This window comes from Cyprinus carpio, chromosome B3, assembly GCF_018340385.1.
Source record: "Cyprinus carpio isolate SPL01 chromosome B3, ASM1834038v1, whole genome shotgun sequence".
Taxonomy (NCBI): Eukaryota; Metazoa; Chordata; class Actinopteri; order Cypriniformes; family Cyprinidae; genus Cyprinus; species Cyprinus carpio.
This window is the reverse complement of record NC_056599.1, coordinates 44,787,679-44,807,820: the sequence shown is the minus strand read 5'-3', so window position 1 is coordinate 44,807,820 and position 20,142 is coordinate 44,787,679. Positions and strand designations below refer to the sequence as shown.

The 20,142-nt window shown below is 38.0% G+C and overlaps 1 protein-coding gene across 2 annotated transcripts; it reads left to right on the top strand.

Moving 5' to 3' along the window:
- Positions 1-17,366: 17,366 nt before the first annotated feature.
- LOC109056318 lies at positions 17,367-20,142 on the top strand. Of its 2 annotated transcripts, XM_019073526.2 has the most exons (5): positions 17,367-17,764; positions 18,024-18,344; positions 18,488-18,805; positions 19,035-19,328; positions 19,410-20,142. In XM_019073526.2, the coding sequence occupies exons 2-5, from the start codon at positions 18,065-18,067 to the stop codon at positions 19,568-19,570; spliced, it is 1,053 nt and encodes a 350-aa protein (XP_018929071.1). In that variant the 5' UTR covers positions 17,367-17,764; positions 18,024-18,064; the 3' UTR covers positions 19,571-20,142. The 2 variants fall into 2 exon arrangements, with proteins under 2 accessions (XP_018929071.1, XP_018929070.1); XM_019073525.2 differs by lacking the exon at positions 17,367-17,764 and having other exon boundaries at positions 17,858-18,344.

Here is a 20,142-nt window from a genome sequence, read left to right as displayed (position 1 = left end):
AGTGTAACCTGATGAGGAGAGGAATAACGTGAGCTGTTTTTAGCTCATTGAAGACAACCCTCGCTGCTGCATTCTGGATCAGTTGCAGAGGCTTGATAGTACATGCAGGTAGGTCCGCCAGGAGAGCATTACAATAGTCCAGTCTGAAGAGAACAAGAGCTTGGACAAGAAGTTGGGTGGCTTGCTCTGACAGGAAGGGTCTAATCTTCCTAATGTTGTATAAGGCAAATCTGCAGGACCGGGTCATTGTAGCAATATGGTGTGTGAAGCTTAACTGATGATCCATCACAACTCCTAGGTTTCTGGCTGTCCTAGAAGGAGTTATGATAGACAAACCCAGCTGTATGGAGAAGTTGTGATGAAACGATGGGTTAGCTGGAACCACCAGCAGTTCAGTCTTAGTAAGGTTGAGCTGAAGGTGATGGTCATTCATCCAGCTAGAAATGTCAGTCAGATAGGCTGAAATGCAAGCAACTACCGTCAGGTCATCTGGTTGGAATGAGAAGTAGAGTTGAGTGTCATCAGCGTATCAGTGATAGGAAAAGCCATGCTTCTGAATGACAGATCCTAATGACGTCATGTAGATGGAGAAGAGACAAGTGGTCCAAGTACTGACCCTTGAGGAACCCTAGTAGCAAGTTGTTGTGACTTAGAAACTTCACCCCTCCAAGACACCATGAAGGATCTATCAGAAAGGTAGGACTTAAACCACTGGAGTGCGGTTCCAGAGATGCCCATCTTTCTGAGGGTGGACAGGAGAATCTGGTGATTAACAGTGTCAAAAGCGGCAGACAGGTCCAGCAAAATGAGTACTGAGGATTTTGAAGCTGCTCTTGGCAGTCGCAGGGCTTCAGTAACCGAGAGCAGGGCAGTCTCAGTTGAGTGGCCGCTTTTGAAGCCAAAGCATATTTTTATACAAACAACATACAAGCCTCTCCTACAAATGAGCACTATTTGTATGTTCATCGGACCTACCGTTTCTGTGCAGCATTGCCAAAAGCGCAAGGAGTAAAATGTTACTACTTACCCCACGGGTGGGGCTAGTTGTATCAGACAGAGGGTTAGTTGTAACACTTGCTGGAAGAGTCAGATTTCACACAAACAATTCAAATTCAGTTTAGTTTAAATTGGAATATAATTCCTCAGTTACTCTATATTTTTTATTCTGCATAGCACAGTATATCCATTTATTAATCTAATAAAACAATACACGAGTGTAGACAAATGGATTTATTTGCAACATTAGCAAACTGGTTCAATAAAATTGATTTTTATTATTACAACAGTAGATAAATAAATTAAAAACATGTCACTCTTAACATTTATCAAGACATTTCAACCTCTTCAACTGTATGATTTAAGGGAGATTAGACAATAAATTATGTCAAGCTTTCTTTTTAAACTTTAAAAACAGACCTGTATATAGGCCTATGTTTCAACTTGAACAGATAGGCTAACATTTCAAAATGATGTAACTTTCTTTTTTCACATTTAAACATTTTCTACTGTTTGCATAAACAACAAGGTAAATATTAAAAATTTAAGACATCTTTTCACTCTGTTTCTGTAGGTATATATAAACTTTTCAGTGTTTAATGTTTATTAACAAATTATAAATCTAACAAATTAACAAATTGTTCATCTCACTGTAAGTGGAAACATTTTCAACATACCACTGCATGCACAACGTGTAGAAACTACTCATTACTACAATTTACTCTTCATTACACACGTGACACACATAATGTTCATATCATTCGGTGCATAACTTATGTGCCCACCCATCATAAAAAACACATTTAACCCATTTCTCTCCAGGTGCAGAGGATGTAAAATCTTCACCACACACAAGACAGTTCTCTGAGTTACTTGCTTTACTTGGCTTTTTCACATCAAGGCTTCCTTTCTTGAGGGCCATTTGTTTGCTCTTTATTTATCTCTTTCTCTGCAACGACTGAAGTCTCTGTGAGGATGGTATTTGTACCCTCTATTTGGAGCTTGGCAACTGCTTTTCATGGAGGAGCCTTAGGGAAGGGCCTGACTAAAGCAGGATTGAACTCAAGCACAGAGGAGCCCTGGTGGAGAGCGGAGGAGCCCTGGTTGAAAGCAGACCCCTGGTGGAGAGGGGAGGAGCCCTGGTGGAGAGTGGAAGAACCTGCAGAGGATGCTGCCTGTGGCAACACTTTCGCAACAATCCCAGGGAGGTCGTATATTGTGGTGTTCTGGCCAGGGTGAGCTTTCATCCAGTGGTCTAGGTGCATGTTGACCCTCCCTTTGAAAGAGCGAAAAACAGTTCTGTCCAGGGGACAGAGCTTATGAGTGCAGTGTGGCAGAAACGTAAGTAGAACGATGCCCCGTTCCCTACAGAAATCCATGGCTGGGACAGATGTGATTGTCCAGCAAGAGAAGTACCTTGGAAAAAGTGGTGAAGGAACTGCAAAACTTCCTCTGCCTGCATCCAACCAGACCCATTTGTTGCTACAGCTGATGCAGGTGGCCCTTCGTGGATGAAGTGAGAGTAAAATAATTTGCGTGAAAAAACAAAAAATGGAGGGATCAAATTCCCCAGGGCATTAATGGCCACTGCAATGGTCAAAAGCTTACCCCTTTGTCCAGAGATCATTACTCCAATCTGGCGAATTCCTTTTGTGGCTTTTATCTTCTCTGGGGCCTGCACTGTGGTCACACCAGTTTCATCCATGTTCCATATGTTATTTGGGTTGAAATTGTGTGTATTGTAGACAGCAGTGGTATAAGTAACTAATTACAACTACTCACGTTAATGTAATTAAGAAGTTTTTTCTTTCGTTACTGTATTTTGAGTATATTTTTTGTAATTAAGAAGTTTTTTCACTTAAGTACAAATTAAGCTAAATAATCTACTTCGTTACTTTTAAATCATAGTTTGTTACTGAGTACGCCCACAATTTGAATTAATATTCAAACCTTTGACTTCATTAGCCAATAAAGATTTCCGATCGTAAATGGACCTATATCAGTCCTGATATCTGAATCGGGAAAAGCCCAGCTGCAGCAGGTGAAGAGCTGATCAGACAGTGATGGAGCTTAGCGTGATTTATGGACTCAAAGTTTGGAGAAACTAACTACATGGTAGTGTTATCAGAAATATCTATATTTTGATACCAATACTGAAATATTATCTGACAAGGTTCCATTACTCATTTTACACCGTATCTACCGAATATACACAGATACAAGCTGCGTCTCTCTCCTCTCCGACATTGAGTTTGAGACGCATCGCCTCCTGTCGATTACAGTCTGAATATCCGTGCAGGATTGCAGGTATTCTGCATAATTTTAATCCTTCCCATGCAAATGTGGAGAGCGCTTAATTGTAACATGAGAACATGAGATTAAACTTTGTCAAAAGTTATCAACCATTCAGAATAGATCCATGCCTGACCAATGAAAATCCTACTGCAAATATTTTTGACTGTAAGTGAAATGCACCAGAAAGTTTTTCAACAATTAAAGATGGAACTTTAATTTCTTTACAATGTAAGTTTATGCTAGAAATGTTTTGGATGGGATATTTGTCTGATTTGTACATATAAGTATCCTACACTGTCTAACTACATCACTACACTGTACAGTGCAGCTGTGGCCTAACGGTTAGAGATTTGGACTTGTAACCAGAAGGTCGCAGGTTCGAGTATAGGTGGTGGGTTTGAGTCTCGGTGCTGGCAGGAGTTGTAGGTGGGGGGGGAGTGAAAGAACAGCGCTCTCTTCCACCCTCAATACTCATGGCTGAAGTGCCCTTGAGCAAGGTGTGCTCCGGGTGTGTGTTCACGGTGTGTTCACTTCTCACTGCTGTGTGTGTGCACTTGGATGGGTTAAATGCAGAGCACCAATTTCGAGTATGGGTTACCATACTTGACAAATGTCACGACTTTCACTTTCACTTTTCACTACAGTCATGACAGGTCAAAGCCGTTCCTTTTAATCTAAATAAATATACCTAACATATATGGCTCTTAAATCACTGCTTATAAAAATTCACTGTTGTTATATTTCGAGTACCTCAACTGAATTGCGGACATTTGTTTTATAATTTTATTACTGATTTGTCTTTTTCCCAACTTTTTTGGAATCGGGTTTGTCATTGTGTGCATGTACATAGCCTATGTGTCTATGTGCACGTAGGCCTATTCACACATTAATTCATGTTAAGCATTCAAACAAACTGACCTACCATTTATAACAGAAACAGACACTTGAATGTATGAACAGAGTAAAAATCCTCCTGATCCTCCTGATCTGATGTAAAGACCTTTCTGTGTGGCCAGCAGCCCACTGGAGGTAGTGGTGAATTTTTACCCTGATGCTGCTCCTGCAGTTTTCGTTTACGAATGATAAAGCAGTGTAGAGTTACATGGCAGATGCCATAAGTATTTGCTACGCTCCATACGGACCTGCCTCTCTCCACCTCCCTGGCTGCTAAACTCAAAGCTTCCCTAGTCACTCACCTAGTTGTGGACCTTCTATGATTTCTCCCCCGTAAATGAAAGAAATGCAACAAGAGTTTTTGCAAAATATTTATCCTCCTGAGACCCGGAAAAATTACATTACATTGTTCAGAGCATAAAAAAAGTAAAAAAAAAAAAAATAATAATTCATAAGTTAAGCTATGTCTCAAGACTCAATTAAAAAAAATTAAAAATACTAATGAAAATGCATAGCCAAAAACAACTGATTTTTTTAAACCAATACATTTTTAGTTTTCAGGATTTTTTTTTTTAGCAAACTTTGTATAACGATGATTATCAACCATGCTGCTGAGGTACGGAGGAGAATGAGCTTGTGAGAATTTCAGGTGGATCTGTCTGAATGATTTAGAGAGGGACTTTCCCTTTCGCGCTCATAATGGCGGCGGACGAGAGAGAGCCTCGGGAGGATGATGTTATATCTTTAACACTTTCTGATACTGAGGTTAGTGCTCTGCTGGGTTTTTACCCAGGAAAAGCAGGAGATATTTGAGGATGATGAAGAAGCTGAGGCTGAGCCTTCTCAATGTTCCTGCCCTGCATATGTATAGCTGTTGGAGGTTATGGATCGCGCCACGGCAAGGTTGGACTTGCCATGACAGTACGCTAACAAGGTGACGCCATGAGGCCGCCTCGATGAGCGTTATCTTTCCGACCATAGGCCTCCAGCTCAGGTGAGCCTTCCATTTCTGCCTGATCTCCATACAGAGATCGAAAGGAAATGAAAGAGGCCGTTTTCTTCTCACATCCATCGGTTTCGGCATAAGAGTTTTGCCAACATCGAGGCGATGCGCGAAAACGGCTATGAGAGGATGCCCCCTATAGAAAGAGCTTTCTTTATGCAGGGGAGACATCCTATCTTAATCTCCCTCCTTGCCATATAAGCCCCTTCAAGAAATACATCTAGCTTAAATGGCAAGGCATATGCAGCAGGAGGTCAGGCTGTGGCTTGCTCCTCCCCCACCTGTGGGCAGGGGTAAGAGGAATTGTGGGTCACAAGGAGGTAAGCAGAACCTAAGGGATGTGATCCAGACGAGGCAGCGTTCTGGTTTGTGTGTGAGCGATACCGAGGTATCTACTCGTTCCCTTTAGGGATTTTTAACTTCTGCCTTTATCCTCCCCTTCCTAATTCCCCTGTAACCACCAGCTCTCCACCTGATCGAGGTTAGGTGGAAACCTCTCGCATAACAGTCTCCTATGCTGGACCTATAATGTTTTTGGCTGGTTCTATGTTTATAGCAACCACCTTACTGATGGTCTGGACTAAAAGGAGGCGCCCCTTGAGCGGGGCTCCAGCGCGGGACAGTGGGAATAACCCTTTCTGTATATACTTATGTGTAAATTGCTGGTGGTTATGTGTCTACTAATAAACTCTGTGAGTTTCCTTTGCAGTGCTCAGTTACAGTGTTTACTAAACACTCATCAGCACCAGCCATCCGGCTTCATGTTCCGGTATTAGGTGGCTGAGATCACAGGTTTCTGCGGGAGCCTTCTTGATCATCAGGCCTGGCACAGCACTGAAGGGAATTTCATGGATGTCCGGCCAGGTCACCCTGAGGGGTCTCCTGGCTGTTTAGCTGTGCTGTCGCATCCAGCGGGAAGTGAAGGTGGCAGTTACAGAAGTCTTCTTGTATATGCTGCCTCAGGTGATGCTCCCCTCGCTAGAGGTTTGTAAAATTTGAGCTTGCCTCTCCCGTGCGGTTCAGCGCCTCTGCAATGATTAGAAACCTTTAGGTACACACGCTAAGCTCTGTGTACTTTCTGAAAACCACATGGTGGTCAGTGTGCATGTGAACACTTTGCGCACTTTCTAAAAATCCACGTATTGGTAAGTGTGCACACAAGACTCTGCACACTTTCTGAAATCCTGTATGGTAAGGGTTACGCGCTCTGCCTCGTTCCCTTTCTTGAGATGATTAGACCTTGGTTCCTTGGGCTCCATTCAGCCAGTGTGTATTCGTTTATACACTTCAAGCATCTCTTCCCTCAAACATGAATGATGGGCTATTTGGGCGATTCTCGTGGTAGTTTAGCAGTGCTCCCCTTTTCCAAGAAGGGTCGCCTATGAGCGCGCTACTCTGGATTCAGAGTTCTCCTCTCATATGAGACTGAGTTCACTGTTTTTCCCCAGAGCGCTCCAGCATTATTTCCACAGAATTACTTTCTGAAATCCATACTGTGGTAAGTTCGCATGCTAGTATTCTGCATTCTTTCTAAAATCCTATATGGTGAGGGCTTCGCGCGGTTGCTTCGTGCCCTTTCTTGATTTGGTAGAAGGTAGTTTCGTCTTGGGCTGTCGCCGGCCAACTCGTTGGTGTTTTTTCAATATATGCTTCAGACCCGGGTCATGACGAGGTGTTCCCCATAGCGACCCCTAGAGGACGCAGTGTCTCGTTCCCTACTCAGGGAACCATGGTTACATTCGTAACCTGAGACGTTTCTTTCCCTATTCATTTGTTGTCTACCAAAATGTGTAATAAACATGCTTTCAGTCCTCATATCATAACACCATGTTACAACTAACCCCTCTGTGTCGTGTTTACCTCAGGACTGGCTAGCAGTCACTGTGTTTTTCACATCTTTTAGCCAAGAAGATGGTAATCACAACAATATAAGATTGGACTAACATGCTTTCACACATTATTCGAAAATCAAAAAACAACTACTATGCCAAAAAATACATACATGCTTCCAAAAGAGTTTCTCCTGTGGTTCTTATCCAAACTTCGCTGAATTTTCTCGAAAGACGGCGGCAAGACGTGTGCAAACAGTGTGGTGAAAAGCCCGGAAGTACGTCATGTTTAACCCTGTGCAACTATCTAAAAAGTCCCAGTACCCCACGTTACTTTGTGCCCCATGCCCGAAAAAGTCCAAAAAAAAAAAAAAAAAACACACACATATATATATATATATATATATATATATATATGTGTGTGTATAACAACCTTTAAATGTAAACAACATATTTGAAGGGTGATGAACTCCAAAAGATGTTATTCTGGCTTGGTGGTGATTGGGAGAGTTTTCTCACAGATGGTGATGAGAGAAGAGCGCAGAGCTCGAGAGACGTCAGCTGAAATCCAAGGATTTTTGGTGAATGTGAACAACATACAATAACAAAGTTTCTTATAGGAGTGATACTGCTTTTATTATTATTTTCCAATCAACAGGACCCAAAATATACATCATAAATAAGCTGTAGACCCCATTGTAACCAACAAGAAAATTGTGTGTTCTGTAGCCGTGCGTAGAGACTCGTGTGTGTGCGGGATGCGGGAGAATAAAATAATTTGTGGGACTCCTGCAAAATAGACATATCTAAATATAAAATATCTAAAAACAAATTAATTATTATTCGTCTGTTGCATAAAAGCTACAAGAACAACTAATATAACCTAAAAACAATTAGCAGGCAGAGTTTCTATTTATAACACGTTTGCAGCGTTGAGCAATGTTGATTTCTGGAACTTAATGGCCAATCAGAGAATCACCGCTCAAAACGCAGGAGCTCCTGTGCAGTGCTGAAATTTGCGTGCTCATGAAACCTCTCATTATAACACACAAATTGTAGAAAGATTATACATTATAAAAGAGCTTTTTGAGACTGTAATAAACTGAGATAAAGGGAGTGCCCTTTGCTGGCATTCTGCCATGCCAAACCATGTACGCAGCAGCCTATGCTTTATATTTAGTTAAAAGTGGTTTGTGAATGTTGATGCTTTAATAACAAATATTTATCAGGAGCGTTTATGTTGGGATGTTGTGGCTGGTTGACACAAAACTTACTTTTTCATGTAAATTTCATGGATAAACAGAAAAAAGAAAAATAACTAGTAATGTAACATTACTTTTTAAATAAAGTAATCAGAAAAGTAACTTGATTACTTTCAAAAGGAATAATCAGTATTTTAATTACATCTGTAATTACATTTTAATTAGTAACTTGCCCAACACTGCTTAAGTGATGTTCTGTTTTGCCTGTGAAAATATATGTAGTGATCAGTGTTTACTTTAAAATAAAATGTTACAAATTAAGTAAATATCTTACATAGTATAATAAATATTTGTACATGTAAATGGTTGTAAACAATTAGGTTGTGTCCTAAAAATGTCTAAAGTAAAGTTTTCCTAATAAAAGGCCTCTTCAATTTAGATTCAATGAATCTTTAAATATTTTCGGTCCCAATTCCACAAAAGGTTCTCCAGTCTGACAGACCCAGTGACTTTTTAAAGTCATTGGACAGATTTAGTCTCCGCTGTAGTTACTGCATGCTACAGCTAGCTGACCAGCCTCCTAGCTAGTTTAAAATGGGTTAATGGTTAAAAGTTTACTGAAAAATAGCTCAAGAATTTTATCTGCCCAACAGGACTAATAGCCTGATTAAAACTTAAGTGACAAAAAAATAACCAGTGAAGCATTGAAGTGTGAGAACGATTCTTTTGATTTTATTACATTCAACATAAACAGCAATTGATGGATAGTGTTTGTGGTATAAAGGTCTGTTTAGGCTCGCACTGCAGGTTTCTTTGTAAGACACTTTTATGGTAGTGATGTTACGTTCCACACCGAAACTTGGAAGCTTGTATCAAAAAAACAACACATTTCACATTTTAGCACTGTATCGGCGCTTGGTTCGTTTTGAGAAAAGCACGTGATCTATGACGTCCGAAGCTTCATTCGCCTGAAAACCATGTGACTGCTTCAGTATCTGGTTCAAACGAAGCGAACCTCAGCGCCGTTTCCTTAACATTATAATGTATTAGCACTGTTTTTTTTTTTTTTTTTATCGTAATTTATATATTGAGCTCAAAAATGAACTTTGGTTGAGTTTAAATAAACAGATCATAGATTTAATTTATGAATTTATGTTTTATTTATTTTATTATTTTAGTGCTAGTACACTGACACAAATGACTTTGACAAGAAACATCATTTATATAAAATATAAAATAAATAAATAAATAAATAAATAAATCAGTTGTAGAACCAGATGTGAAATCACTGGTTATAATGGAACATAACACTTTGGAAGATGTTATTTATTTTTATGACCACTAGATGGCCACAGCACAAACTGTTTTAAAAAGCTTTGAGTAATGAACCTTTTTTCCGTTATAATTGTGATGAAAGCTACACTGGTTCAGAATGCTTCACTTCGCCATCACTATTTTATGGAGAAATCAAATAGAGAAAAGAAACTCACAGAAGAAACATACTGAGATAAAAATTCAGAATGTTGAGTTTTTTTTTTATAACATGATGTAGTTAAGGATCATACAAGGGAGCTCGCCGAATATTCTCACGATTTGCAAATGTTACATTGATTTTAGTTAAATAAACAAGTAAATAATCACGTAATTAAGATAACGTGCACTTTAGACACATTATGGACTGTTTCACCAACTAAAATAGTTGGTGCAGATAGCGTACACTCTTCTGTATCAGCAGCGCCACAATGATACTGAGTTGTACGTGTATTTGCGCTTTGGTTTGAAAGCAAACGATGCATTGGCGCAGCATGGGTGACTCAGAAGAGTGTACGCCATCTGTGTACAGCTCAGAATTGCCAAAATGGCACTACGCTGATTTGGAGATACACAGAGGACATGAATTGTTGAATAAAGTTGTTATTTTTGTTTTCTTCATGTACAAATAGTATTCCCATCGCTTCATAACGTTACGGTTGAACCACTGATGGCAGATGGACTATTCTGACGATGCTTTTCATACTTTTCTGGATCTTGACACTGTTATTTATTTGGCAGTCTATGGGACAGTCACAAGCCTACCAGTTTTTATCAACAATATCTTTAATTGTGTTCCGAAGATAAACGAAGCTTTTACGGGTTTGGAACGACATGAGGGTAAGTGATTAATGACAAAATTTTCATATTGGGATGGAGTAACCCTTTAACCCTTTAGCGCGTACGATCACACCGGTGTGATCAGTCTTGGCTGGTCCCTGAAGCGTACGATCACACCGGTGTGATTAGAACTTTCAGTGCGTCACGTCATCAACTGCTGAATTTAAATCCGCTTACGCGCTCTGGCTGGCGCAGAGCCAGATCAGACGCGCTGAACGCTGGACATATTATCACAAATATTCAGTGTTTTCAACCATATAATGCTTATTTTAGGTTTCAGATATTTAAAAAACACATAGGTTCTAGCAAACCCATACACATTTACAGTTTGTAAAATACACGCTGATGTCTATGGAAACGGCAATAATGACCCTTACAAATATAATTTGACTACATGTTTTTGTTGATATCATATACAGATTGTGTAGGTAACTATAAAGTTTACTCTGCCCTTCTCCGAGTTTACCAGAGACCTACTTTAATGTGTTTCGGGAGGAAAGGATGAATTTGCGTGTTATAAATCCCACAGCTCGGATTCAGCGCGAACTAACATGGCGGCGCCCATCACCCGGTATAGATCAACTAACACGGTCGATATAAAAGTGTTTAAACTACCAAATATATTTACTTGCACATATTTTAGAATCGGAATATCAGATATACCATAATATAGTGAGCATGTTTGTGAATATTTTGAATAAAACAGGAAAAACGAAATAAAAGCGAGCCATGTGTCATATAGATCTATTTTGGCTTTGGTGTGTCACATGACAAGCATGACGCGTCGCCATGGAAACAGTAAGGCGGCACACTCTAAATAACGGTCGCCTGTAAAAGAACTCACGCCGGGGTCTCAGCTTGAATATTTTAAACTCACGTGCGAAAGGGTTAAGGACTCAATCATCAAGTGACTTACTGCCACCTACTGGTGGGTAGGTGGAGGGTATGTATTTTCCCCCAACATTTCTTATTTGTATATACAAAATTGTTTTTGAAAACATTAATCCTATAATATTAATAATTGCAATTGTAATTGTGGTTTTTGAATTTTTTTTATTTTTTTTTTTTTTTTTTGGTTTAGTGTTTATTGTATATTGAATGTGAATTTGATTCATTTTGTATTTTTAATAAGGTTGATTTTATGATTTTATTTAATATAAGGTGGTACTTAATAAGGTGGTCTTAAAAAGTCTTTAATGTAACTTGCTCAAATCTATAGACACCCTGAAAATTTCATGGTGCTTGAAGCGTTTATTGAACTGATTCATTCAAAACAGTTGATTCGTTCATGAACAAGCAAGAATGGGCCACTGAATCATTCAAACGATTCTTTCAAATTCTGGAAACTGATTCATTTTTTACATTTGATTGGTTGATTGGGTGTCTTGATTGTACAAACGATTCTTTCATATGCTTGGTTATAATCTTTAGTTTTGGGATATGCGTTGATGTTGTTAGCTGCGCTGAAAATATTACTAAATATCGTATGTAATAAATATAGTATTGACAACATATCTTGGATTCTGGGTGCAAGAGGAACATCACTAATCGATGAAACACTGTGGTTTCCGTGGTACAATTCCATATTGATTTACAAAAAGGGAGGCTACTTGACACTAAAGCACTGTTTTGAGAGGCAAACACCAACGAATTTAAAGTTTGACGTTGTTAATTACAAACATGAGATTAATAATTTATAATAACTTAAAATTCAGCTTAAGTCTGTCATTAAATTAAAGACCAATGCTGTTTTCAACAAACAAACAAGGTAACATACCTTTCCTTTTTGAAGTGCTGACGTCCTGGAGTTGTAAGCTTAATTTTGTCATTGAATTTTACATTGAGTTTTGAAGTTGTTTTTCAGTTTTATATGTGTTTATTCTATTGTTTCGTGTGATTTCTCTTTGTTCGTGTATTTCGCTGTGTTCCCGTTCTGTTTAAGTTTAGTTATCTTCTGTCACTGGTTCAGTGGGTTGCAATTTGTTCATCAAATTATGTCGCAAAGATTTATAATAATAATTAGAGTTGATATAAAGTCAAGTCCTGCCGAGTCATGAAGCTCAAGTCAAGTCTCAAGTCACTGGATCTCAAGTCCAAGTCAAGTCATTTTCTTTATTTAGTCAAGCAAGTCACAAGTCCTTAAATTTGAGACTCGAGTCAAGTCATGTGACTCGAGTCCTCCACCTCTGGTGATGATTGCTCACTCTCATTGGCAATTGCGGGTATCACATCAGAGGCAGACTGATTACGAGTCCTAAATATCAAACATGTTTGATTTTTACGATTTGAGTTCGGGGACACTCCATCTCAATCTGGATCTGATAGATGATAGTTAATGGTAATGTAAAATAGAAGAATTTTTTTTTTTTTTGGAATAGTTTTAGTTTGAATTTGAATTTTGCATTACATTTTTTAGTTTTTTAATGAATATGCATTGATTTTTATTTATAACAAACATGTACATTCATGCTGCTCACATATTATTGTATAATACTGTTTCTCCAACTTTTGACAGATTGTTGGCTTCCTTTGAGATTATGTTTACATGATTACATGATAAAATGGTATGCATTTGTTATTTTTAAAATGATAGAGCACATTATTTGAAATTGATTAAATGTCTTTCTTTATAGCCTCTTCCAAAACTTTGGGGCAGTTTCTGAAGTTCTGGACTGGCTGGGAAGTACCAACTAAATGCCTAGACACTGTGGTCGAGGGTGATGCCAACTTGCCAAACTCATTACCATGATTTTGTTTTCTGAAGCTGCCCAAAGGATATTATGAATATGAAAGGTTTGCAGAAGACATGACCATGGTTGTAGGCATGACTGATGCAGGATTTGGCCTAAATTAAAGGCACACAATTATTGTGTTCTAATGCAACAAATTCAAACCAATGAACACCTGACAAACTTCCAAAAACATTTAAAGGGGTCACTGGATGAATGCAAAATTCACTTTTATCTGAACATAAATGTGTGTTGGCAGTGTGTACACACCCTCACTATAATGATAAAAATAGACCCAGTGTTTTTTTTAATTCCTATATATAATATCCCTTTTCCTCCTCCATTCTCTGCTTCTTGGCGGTGTGACGTCACACAGACCCAGGCCCCTCCCACGATTGTTGATTGACACTGGTGTTTTACCTTAGACTCTCCCTGAGTGAGCTGTCATCAGTCTGTCATTGTTTCACTGCCGGAACAGATGTAGACAAAAATGTCTCCTAAGAGATTGAGGTGTTTTTGTTGTTGGATGTAATAATGAACATAGCAGTCGTCATTTAATAACTCCTGACATCTTAGCCGCTGAAGACGCAGAGTATTAGCTTTGTTTTTGAAGGGAATGCGCCTGAAAAATTCATGTAGTGACAACCGCATTTACTGAAACTCTATACAGTGTGTGCGAAACCAAACTTATTTACAAGCATTTCCAGCATGAGATACATCTGTGTAGTGCAGCCTGTGCCTACAGAAATTGTCATAAAAACAACACTTTATTGACAGGATTGTTGGTTATTTACAGTAGGATACAAAACATAGAACGTTAGGTAGGCTATTAATAGTGTAAAGAATGTAGTTCTAGGTATAAAGAAGCAGAAAATAAAGCAAATATGTAACAACTATTATTATTAAATTCGATGTTAACAGTTTAAAATAAACTTAAAATTTTAAATACAATTTGTAATATCAAGTACTGTAGATGGCAGTAAGTCACTTAATGATTGAGTCCTTTAAGGGTTACTCCACCCCAATATGAAAATTTTGTCATTATTCACTTCCCCCCATGTCGTTCAAAACCCGTAAAAGCTTGTTCGTCTTCAGAACACAATTTAAGATATTTGCCCACTTCTTTTAATTTAAGTAGGACTGAAACACAAAAATCATTAGTTGTTTAACAGACATGCACTTCTGCATGAATTTCTGATTGTTGGTGTAGTGTTAGATTGAAAAGTACTAACCGAGCTTTCAGTTTCTTTGGACGCTCAATCCTTATTTCGAAACAATCGATGATGCTCATCAGGTGGGGAAACTGGAATCTCATTTCCGATGGTATTGAATCTGGAGTGCACTCTCTATCAGGCCAGCGTATTAGGAATGCTTCCCACTTTGTGAACACACATAAAACAGTTGTTCTATTGAGCCAGCACAGGTGTTGTTGGGTTTTGGCGCAGCTTTAGCATTGTGAAGAATAACTGGTGTTCTGAGGTCAATTTGCAGAGCCGAGTGAATGCTATGAACTGAGCAAGAAATTTATGAATTACAACAAAAATGGTCCAGGAAACACTGGTCATTAACTTGCACTTCTCATCATTCTCTTTCAAACTGCTTGCTTTATACCTCTGTTGTGCTTCATCCCTCTCTCTCCTAAAAGCAACTCTTTCCTATTTTAAAAACTTAATCATTAAGTTAACGACTACTTTTATGTCCTTAACCCTCTGGGCCTCTTCGTTTAGGGGTCACACTTGGCTCCTTCACGGTCAAAACTGACCGAAGCCTTGAAATGAAACTTTTTTTTTTTGTTTGTTTTTTACAAGAAAATCAGTGTAATACATTTTTGTTTAGTAGTATTTTTTGATTAATATTTTGAATTTTGAAGGGATTTTATGATACTATGTAATATATATACAATTTTAATTAGCTATTTATTTCCATTAGAATTAAAATATTTGTATTATTTTTCAATAAATGCAATAATTCATGTTAAAACAGTGAAAACATTTAAAATAATTTTTTTGAAGTGAGAATTGTGCCATCCGGTGGCATAAAAAAAAAACTAAAAACTTGTGTAATGTAATGTGAAATCATTTATAGTTATTTTTTTGAAGTGATAATTGTGCCTTTTTGTTGCGATAATTTTTTTATATGGTGTTTTTTAATTTTATTTGATTTTTTTTTTAGATGTATTTTTATTGTTTTTTAGATACTATTTTTTGTTTTGGTTTAGATATTTTTGATAAGATAAATATCAGGTTTTGCATTATAATTTAATGAATATTTTCAAAATGTGCTCTGTTGTAGCAATTTCTGTGAGTGTGTGCGTGGGTGTCTGTTTTGCACTCAATATTTTAGAGAGTCACCCCATGATTGCTGTGCACTTTTGTTCTGCACAGTGGCTGATTTGTAGTTTGTACCACCAAAAGATTCTCTGAGTTATCGTATTTTTCCGTAATTCACATTCATTTTCTGTCTGTCATTTTTGACCGCGAAGGAGCCAAGTCATGCCATGATTTTTTTGTGTTCACATAGCTAATGTGACAAAAGTCACCATCACAATCGGATGAAGTCAAGATTTTTAACAGATGTCTTGAATGGTGACTACGATCATGAAGATGTTTTCTGAACCATAACATCTTCGAATGTGCTCCAAAAGCTATACAAATAAGAAATCTCTGTCTAAGTATTCCTTTTGTTTTGCAGGAAATAGGTTTGTCAGATCTCATGTCTCTGAGGGTCGCACATCATTTGGTTGGGAGAAGTGTGCCAGGACAATGCACACTGAGTGCTTTAAGAAGTTCCGTAACGTCTGAGGGAGGTGTCTTATCTAATCCATGAGTTCCACACCAGCACACAGTTGTGATGTTTTTTAAATAATTCTACTGTTATGTCTGAGGGAGGTTTCATCAGACTCGCAGCATATGCAGAGGAAGAGTTTGTCGACGAAGCTGCTGAGATGGAGACTCGCTACACACTTGTAAATGATAACAGTGCAACACAAAGCACGTCAGACATTACAGGCGTTCCCAAATGAAACCCAAACAAATAACAATTAAAATAAAAGACTGAACAATATAATGCAAGCACTATTAAAGGTTTACCACAAAGTCAACTTTATACAGATATTGTGAGACCACTTTTCACCTCAAGGAATAATTTTGCAAGATCTCGTGCGCTCCCAAAAGCCAGGTGAAATGGCTGTTTATTTATATCCGACGAGCTGTATCATTAATTTTGTGAGAAAAGATTAGAACTAATTTCATATTATACTGCCCTTTAAAAATTCAAGTACCTTTTCATAAATATGGTTATTCACAAAGTTTTAAAGTCTAATTTAATCTTATATATTACTTCTCAATCTTCTAACCTTGATGACTTTGCTTGTGGAGCAGGCTCTATACCCGGCTCAGGACTTTGTCTTATTTTTCTGTGACATGTCATTAGTAAAGGGGCCCATAATGATCTCCCCCAGGGCCCCCACAATTTCTACTGAAGGACCAATGCAGTACAGGGGGCCCAGAAAACCTAGATATGTTTCCATATTTAGAGACTCTCGTGGCATTTCTCAGTGTTGTCATTTTTATTTCAGATTCATGGGGTTGCTTAGTTTTATTTTTCATATTTCCTGCATTTAACCTGAAAATTAACAGTATAATTTGATTTCGGCAGATCACTTTTAATGAATGCAGTGAACATGATTATTGTCTATGAGCCTATTTACACCTGGTCACTTCATGCGTTTTCTCTGATCGGATCTCTGTCTGATTTGTTAGAACATTTCCATTTGCACTTGGCCACATAAATGTTACTTTGCAAAACTGATATAAATCTGTTTTTCAGGACGTCCACTTACGTCCGCATTTGGTCCTCTTTTTGACGTTCGCTGGTGGATGAAATTCATCCAAAACAGTTTGCAAACATGCCTCTTTTATCCCTCATCTGCCATTTCCATAAAAACACTTGAAAAATCCAGTCTTCCATGTGTGGGCTTTTATCATCAGACCTGACACCTTGCAAAAAAAAAAAAAAAAAAAAAAAAAAACTAAAATGTAAACCCATACTGTATTTTAAAGTGGATATGGTTATTCTTTAAAACAAAATTAATTAATTTAATTAATTTAACTGTGATAAATGGAATGCAAAATAAAAACATTTTTGTTTTGTTTGGTTTTGCAGATGGTATAATTTATTTATTTTTTCATTGTAAAACAAAGTTAATGTTAAAAATGAATAATTTTCATTGCTGGAAAAAGTTTATTGGAGTAACTTCTGTAATTAAAGACGTCATTAAATCACGAGTCTGTTTTCAGCAGTTAGTGCTCATTTGATCGACACTTGCTTATGTCTACACTATTAGATAAGAAAAACTGCTAAATTTGCAGAGCTGTGGGGCACATTAAGAACTACTGATATAAAGGAAGTTGTGTCTTTGCAGGAACTCAGTGTGTTAACATTTAGATCTTATGATATGAGGGATAAAAAGATAAAAAGCCACACGTCACCATCTTAAAGATGTATGGTTGTTTTCACAACACTTTTTTTACAGACCAGCTCTAACATCAACACATCTCGCATTTTATTACTAAACCTGTTTCGAAGAGTTTGTCTTTTCATATTTGACTGAAACTGTTAAAAAAACATGAACATGGTTTCGTTTGTGCTTGTGGTGTCTGGTTGGTGAGTTTTAAATATTTTTTTGAACAGATTTAGGGATTTTTTTCCCCCCTAAATGTCTTTTATGTAACACAATTGAAGCTCAAATACTAGGAGCACTAATTTTCATTGGATACATTGTCATCTGAAGTAAAAGTGTTTTCTGTTTATGATGTTCAGAGCTCAAATGAACTTCAGTGTTGTATTTCAAAGATTTCAAATGCAAACCATTTACATTAGTAAGTTATTCGTAGTTCTTACTCTGTTTCTGTTTGTTCTTCAGGTGCGCTTGGGGATACATACGGGCTGAAGGCAGTGTCAGTGATGGAGGGAGAATCTGTCACTTTACACACTGATAGAGAAATGAGAAACAATGATCTGATTCTGTGGAGGTTTGGACCGGAAAACACTTTAATAGCTGAAATCACTGTGGTGGACGGCAGCATGACTGTAAATGATGATTATGATGGACGTTTCGGTGGCAGAATGAAGATGGATCGTCAAACTGGATGTCTGACCATCTCAGACACCAGAATTGAACATGCTGGACGTTATGAAGTACAGACCAAACCTATGAAGAAGTTCTTCATTCTCACCGTCTATGGTGAGTTAAACATCAGTTTCATCTGTTGTGTCCATGTGGTAGTTTGGGATATTATTCCTTACTTTACTGAATTTAATACTACTATCATGAAGGTATTTGAAAGACTTAATCTGTGACAAACACTGTTTTTGTTTGTTCTGCAGGTGCGGCTGACGATAGAGATGAGATGAAGTCAGTTTCAGTGATGGAGGGAAACTCTGTCACTCTACACACTGATACTGAAATGAAGAACAATGATCCGATTCAGTGGATGTTTGGGAACTATTTAATAGCTGAAATCAAGGACACGGCCAACAGCATCATTATATATGACAATGTTCTTGAAGGGAGATTCAGAGACAGACTGCAGGTCGATGAGGAAACTGGATCTTTGACCTTCACAAATGCCAGACTTGAACACACTGGATTTTATCAACTACAGAGCAACCGTGCAAAGAAGGTTTTCACTCTCAGTGTCTATGGTGAGTAGGTTATACAGTTCTCAAGTGGGTCTAAAGAAGTAGCGTATCATTTACATTTAAATGATGAGATGCTTATTTAGATCCCTAAAATGAAAATGTTATTGATTCCCAAGTTTACATTTACCGGTAACTTTCTATATCAGATTGTTTTTACGCCGTTCTGAATGGTTCTTCCTCATCTACATCTATATCTTCATTCATCCTAGCTTTATTCACTCATGTTTTTTAGCTCCTCTGCCTGTTCCTGTCATCTTCAGCTACTGTCCTCCTTCATCATCATCAGCAGCAGCATCCAAATGTGTGCTGCTGTGCTCAGCGGAGAATATGGGTCAGGTGACTCTCTCTTGGTACAAAGAAAACCAATTATTGTCCAGCATCAGTGTGTCTGATCTCAGCATCAGTCTCTCTCTGCCTCTGGAGGTGGAATATCAGGATCAGAACCCCTACAGATGTGTGCTGAACAATTCATTCAGTGAGCAGACTCAACATCTGGACGTCAATGAACACTGTCACACATGTTCAGGTACGGTAGCGCTGGTATTAGTTAATGTCAGCAGTGATTTTACTATGTATTTAGCATTTATTTCATGTTTTTACTCCCCAGACTCAGGCCACGGTTGTGATACTGTTCAAGCTGTGATCCGATTGGTCGTCACTGCTCTAATGGGCGCGGCTTCTGCGGCTGCTGTTGTTGTTCTGTATTATGACATCAGATCCAGACAAGCTGAACAGAATCAAGCACATTCTTCCATTTCATCAATCTAAATGATTTAGTTATTTCTGATGTAACTTTTTATCATTTATTAATGATCATTTATTTTCAAAGGCTTTGTATTTTTATCTGCTCGCATCGATGTTGATTTATCAGCGCTCACTTTCACCCTAGAAGATGATTTGAGAACAAATAGCAATGTAAATATCAAATACGAGTATTTGTCAAAATAAATACAAAGATCAGGGTGGGGCTTAGGGCAATTGGTAACAGTTAACCAAGCCCAGGCCTGGTTCTAGAGGGTGTTAGAGGGTGATAAGCACTAAACTATCCAGTGCATATTTGCATTGTGATGTAAATAAAAGATTCATTGTGCAGTTTAGAGAGCTTCATTGATTATAATGGGACTTTGAGATCGTGATGAAGTAAGTTGAGTCACGGCTTTTAGTGATTATAAAGGGAGCACACTTTGTCTTTCTTGGCTTCAATCCATTCAGAGTGAAACTTTAGTTTTTCAGAATTTTGTTTTTTCAAACATGACTTTACGGTTGAGATTATATCGCCACCTGTTGGTTTGGCATGCTCTTGACAGTGTATCATAACATGTGTTTGCGTTTTCATGTGG

Coding starts and splice junctions, on each gene's coding strand:
- LOC109056318 (XM_019073526.2), top strand. CDS start 18,065: ATGGAGGGAGAATCTGTCACTTTACACACTGATAGAGAAATGAGAAAC. Junction 18,345..18,487: donor CTTCATTCTCACCGTCTATG/GTGAGTTAAACA, acceptor TTTGTTCTGCAG/GTGCGGCTGACGATAGAGAT. Junction 19,329..19,409: donor ACACTGTCACACATGTTCAG/GTACGGTAGCGC, acceptor TTTACTCCCCAG/ACTCAGGCCACGGTTGTGAT.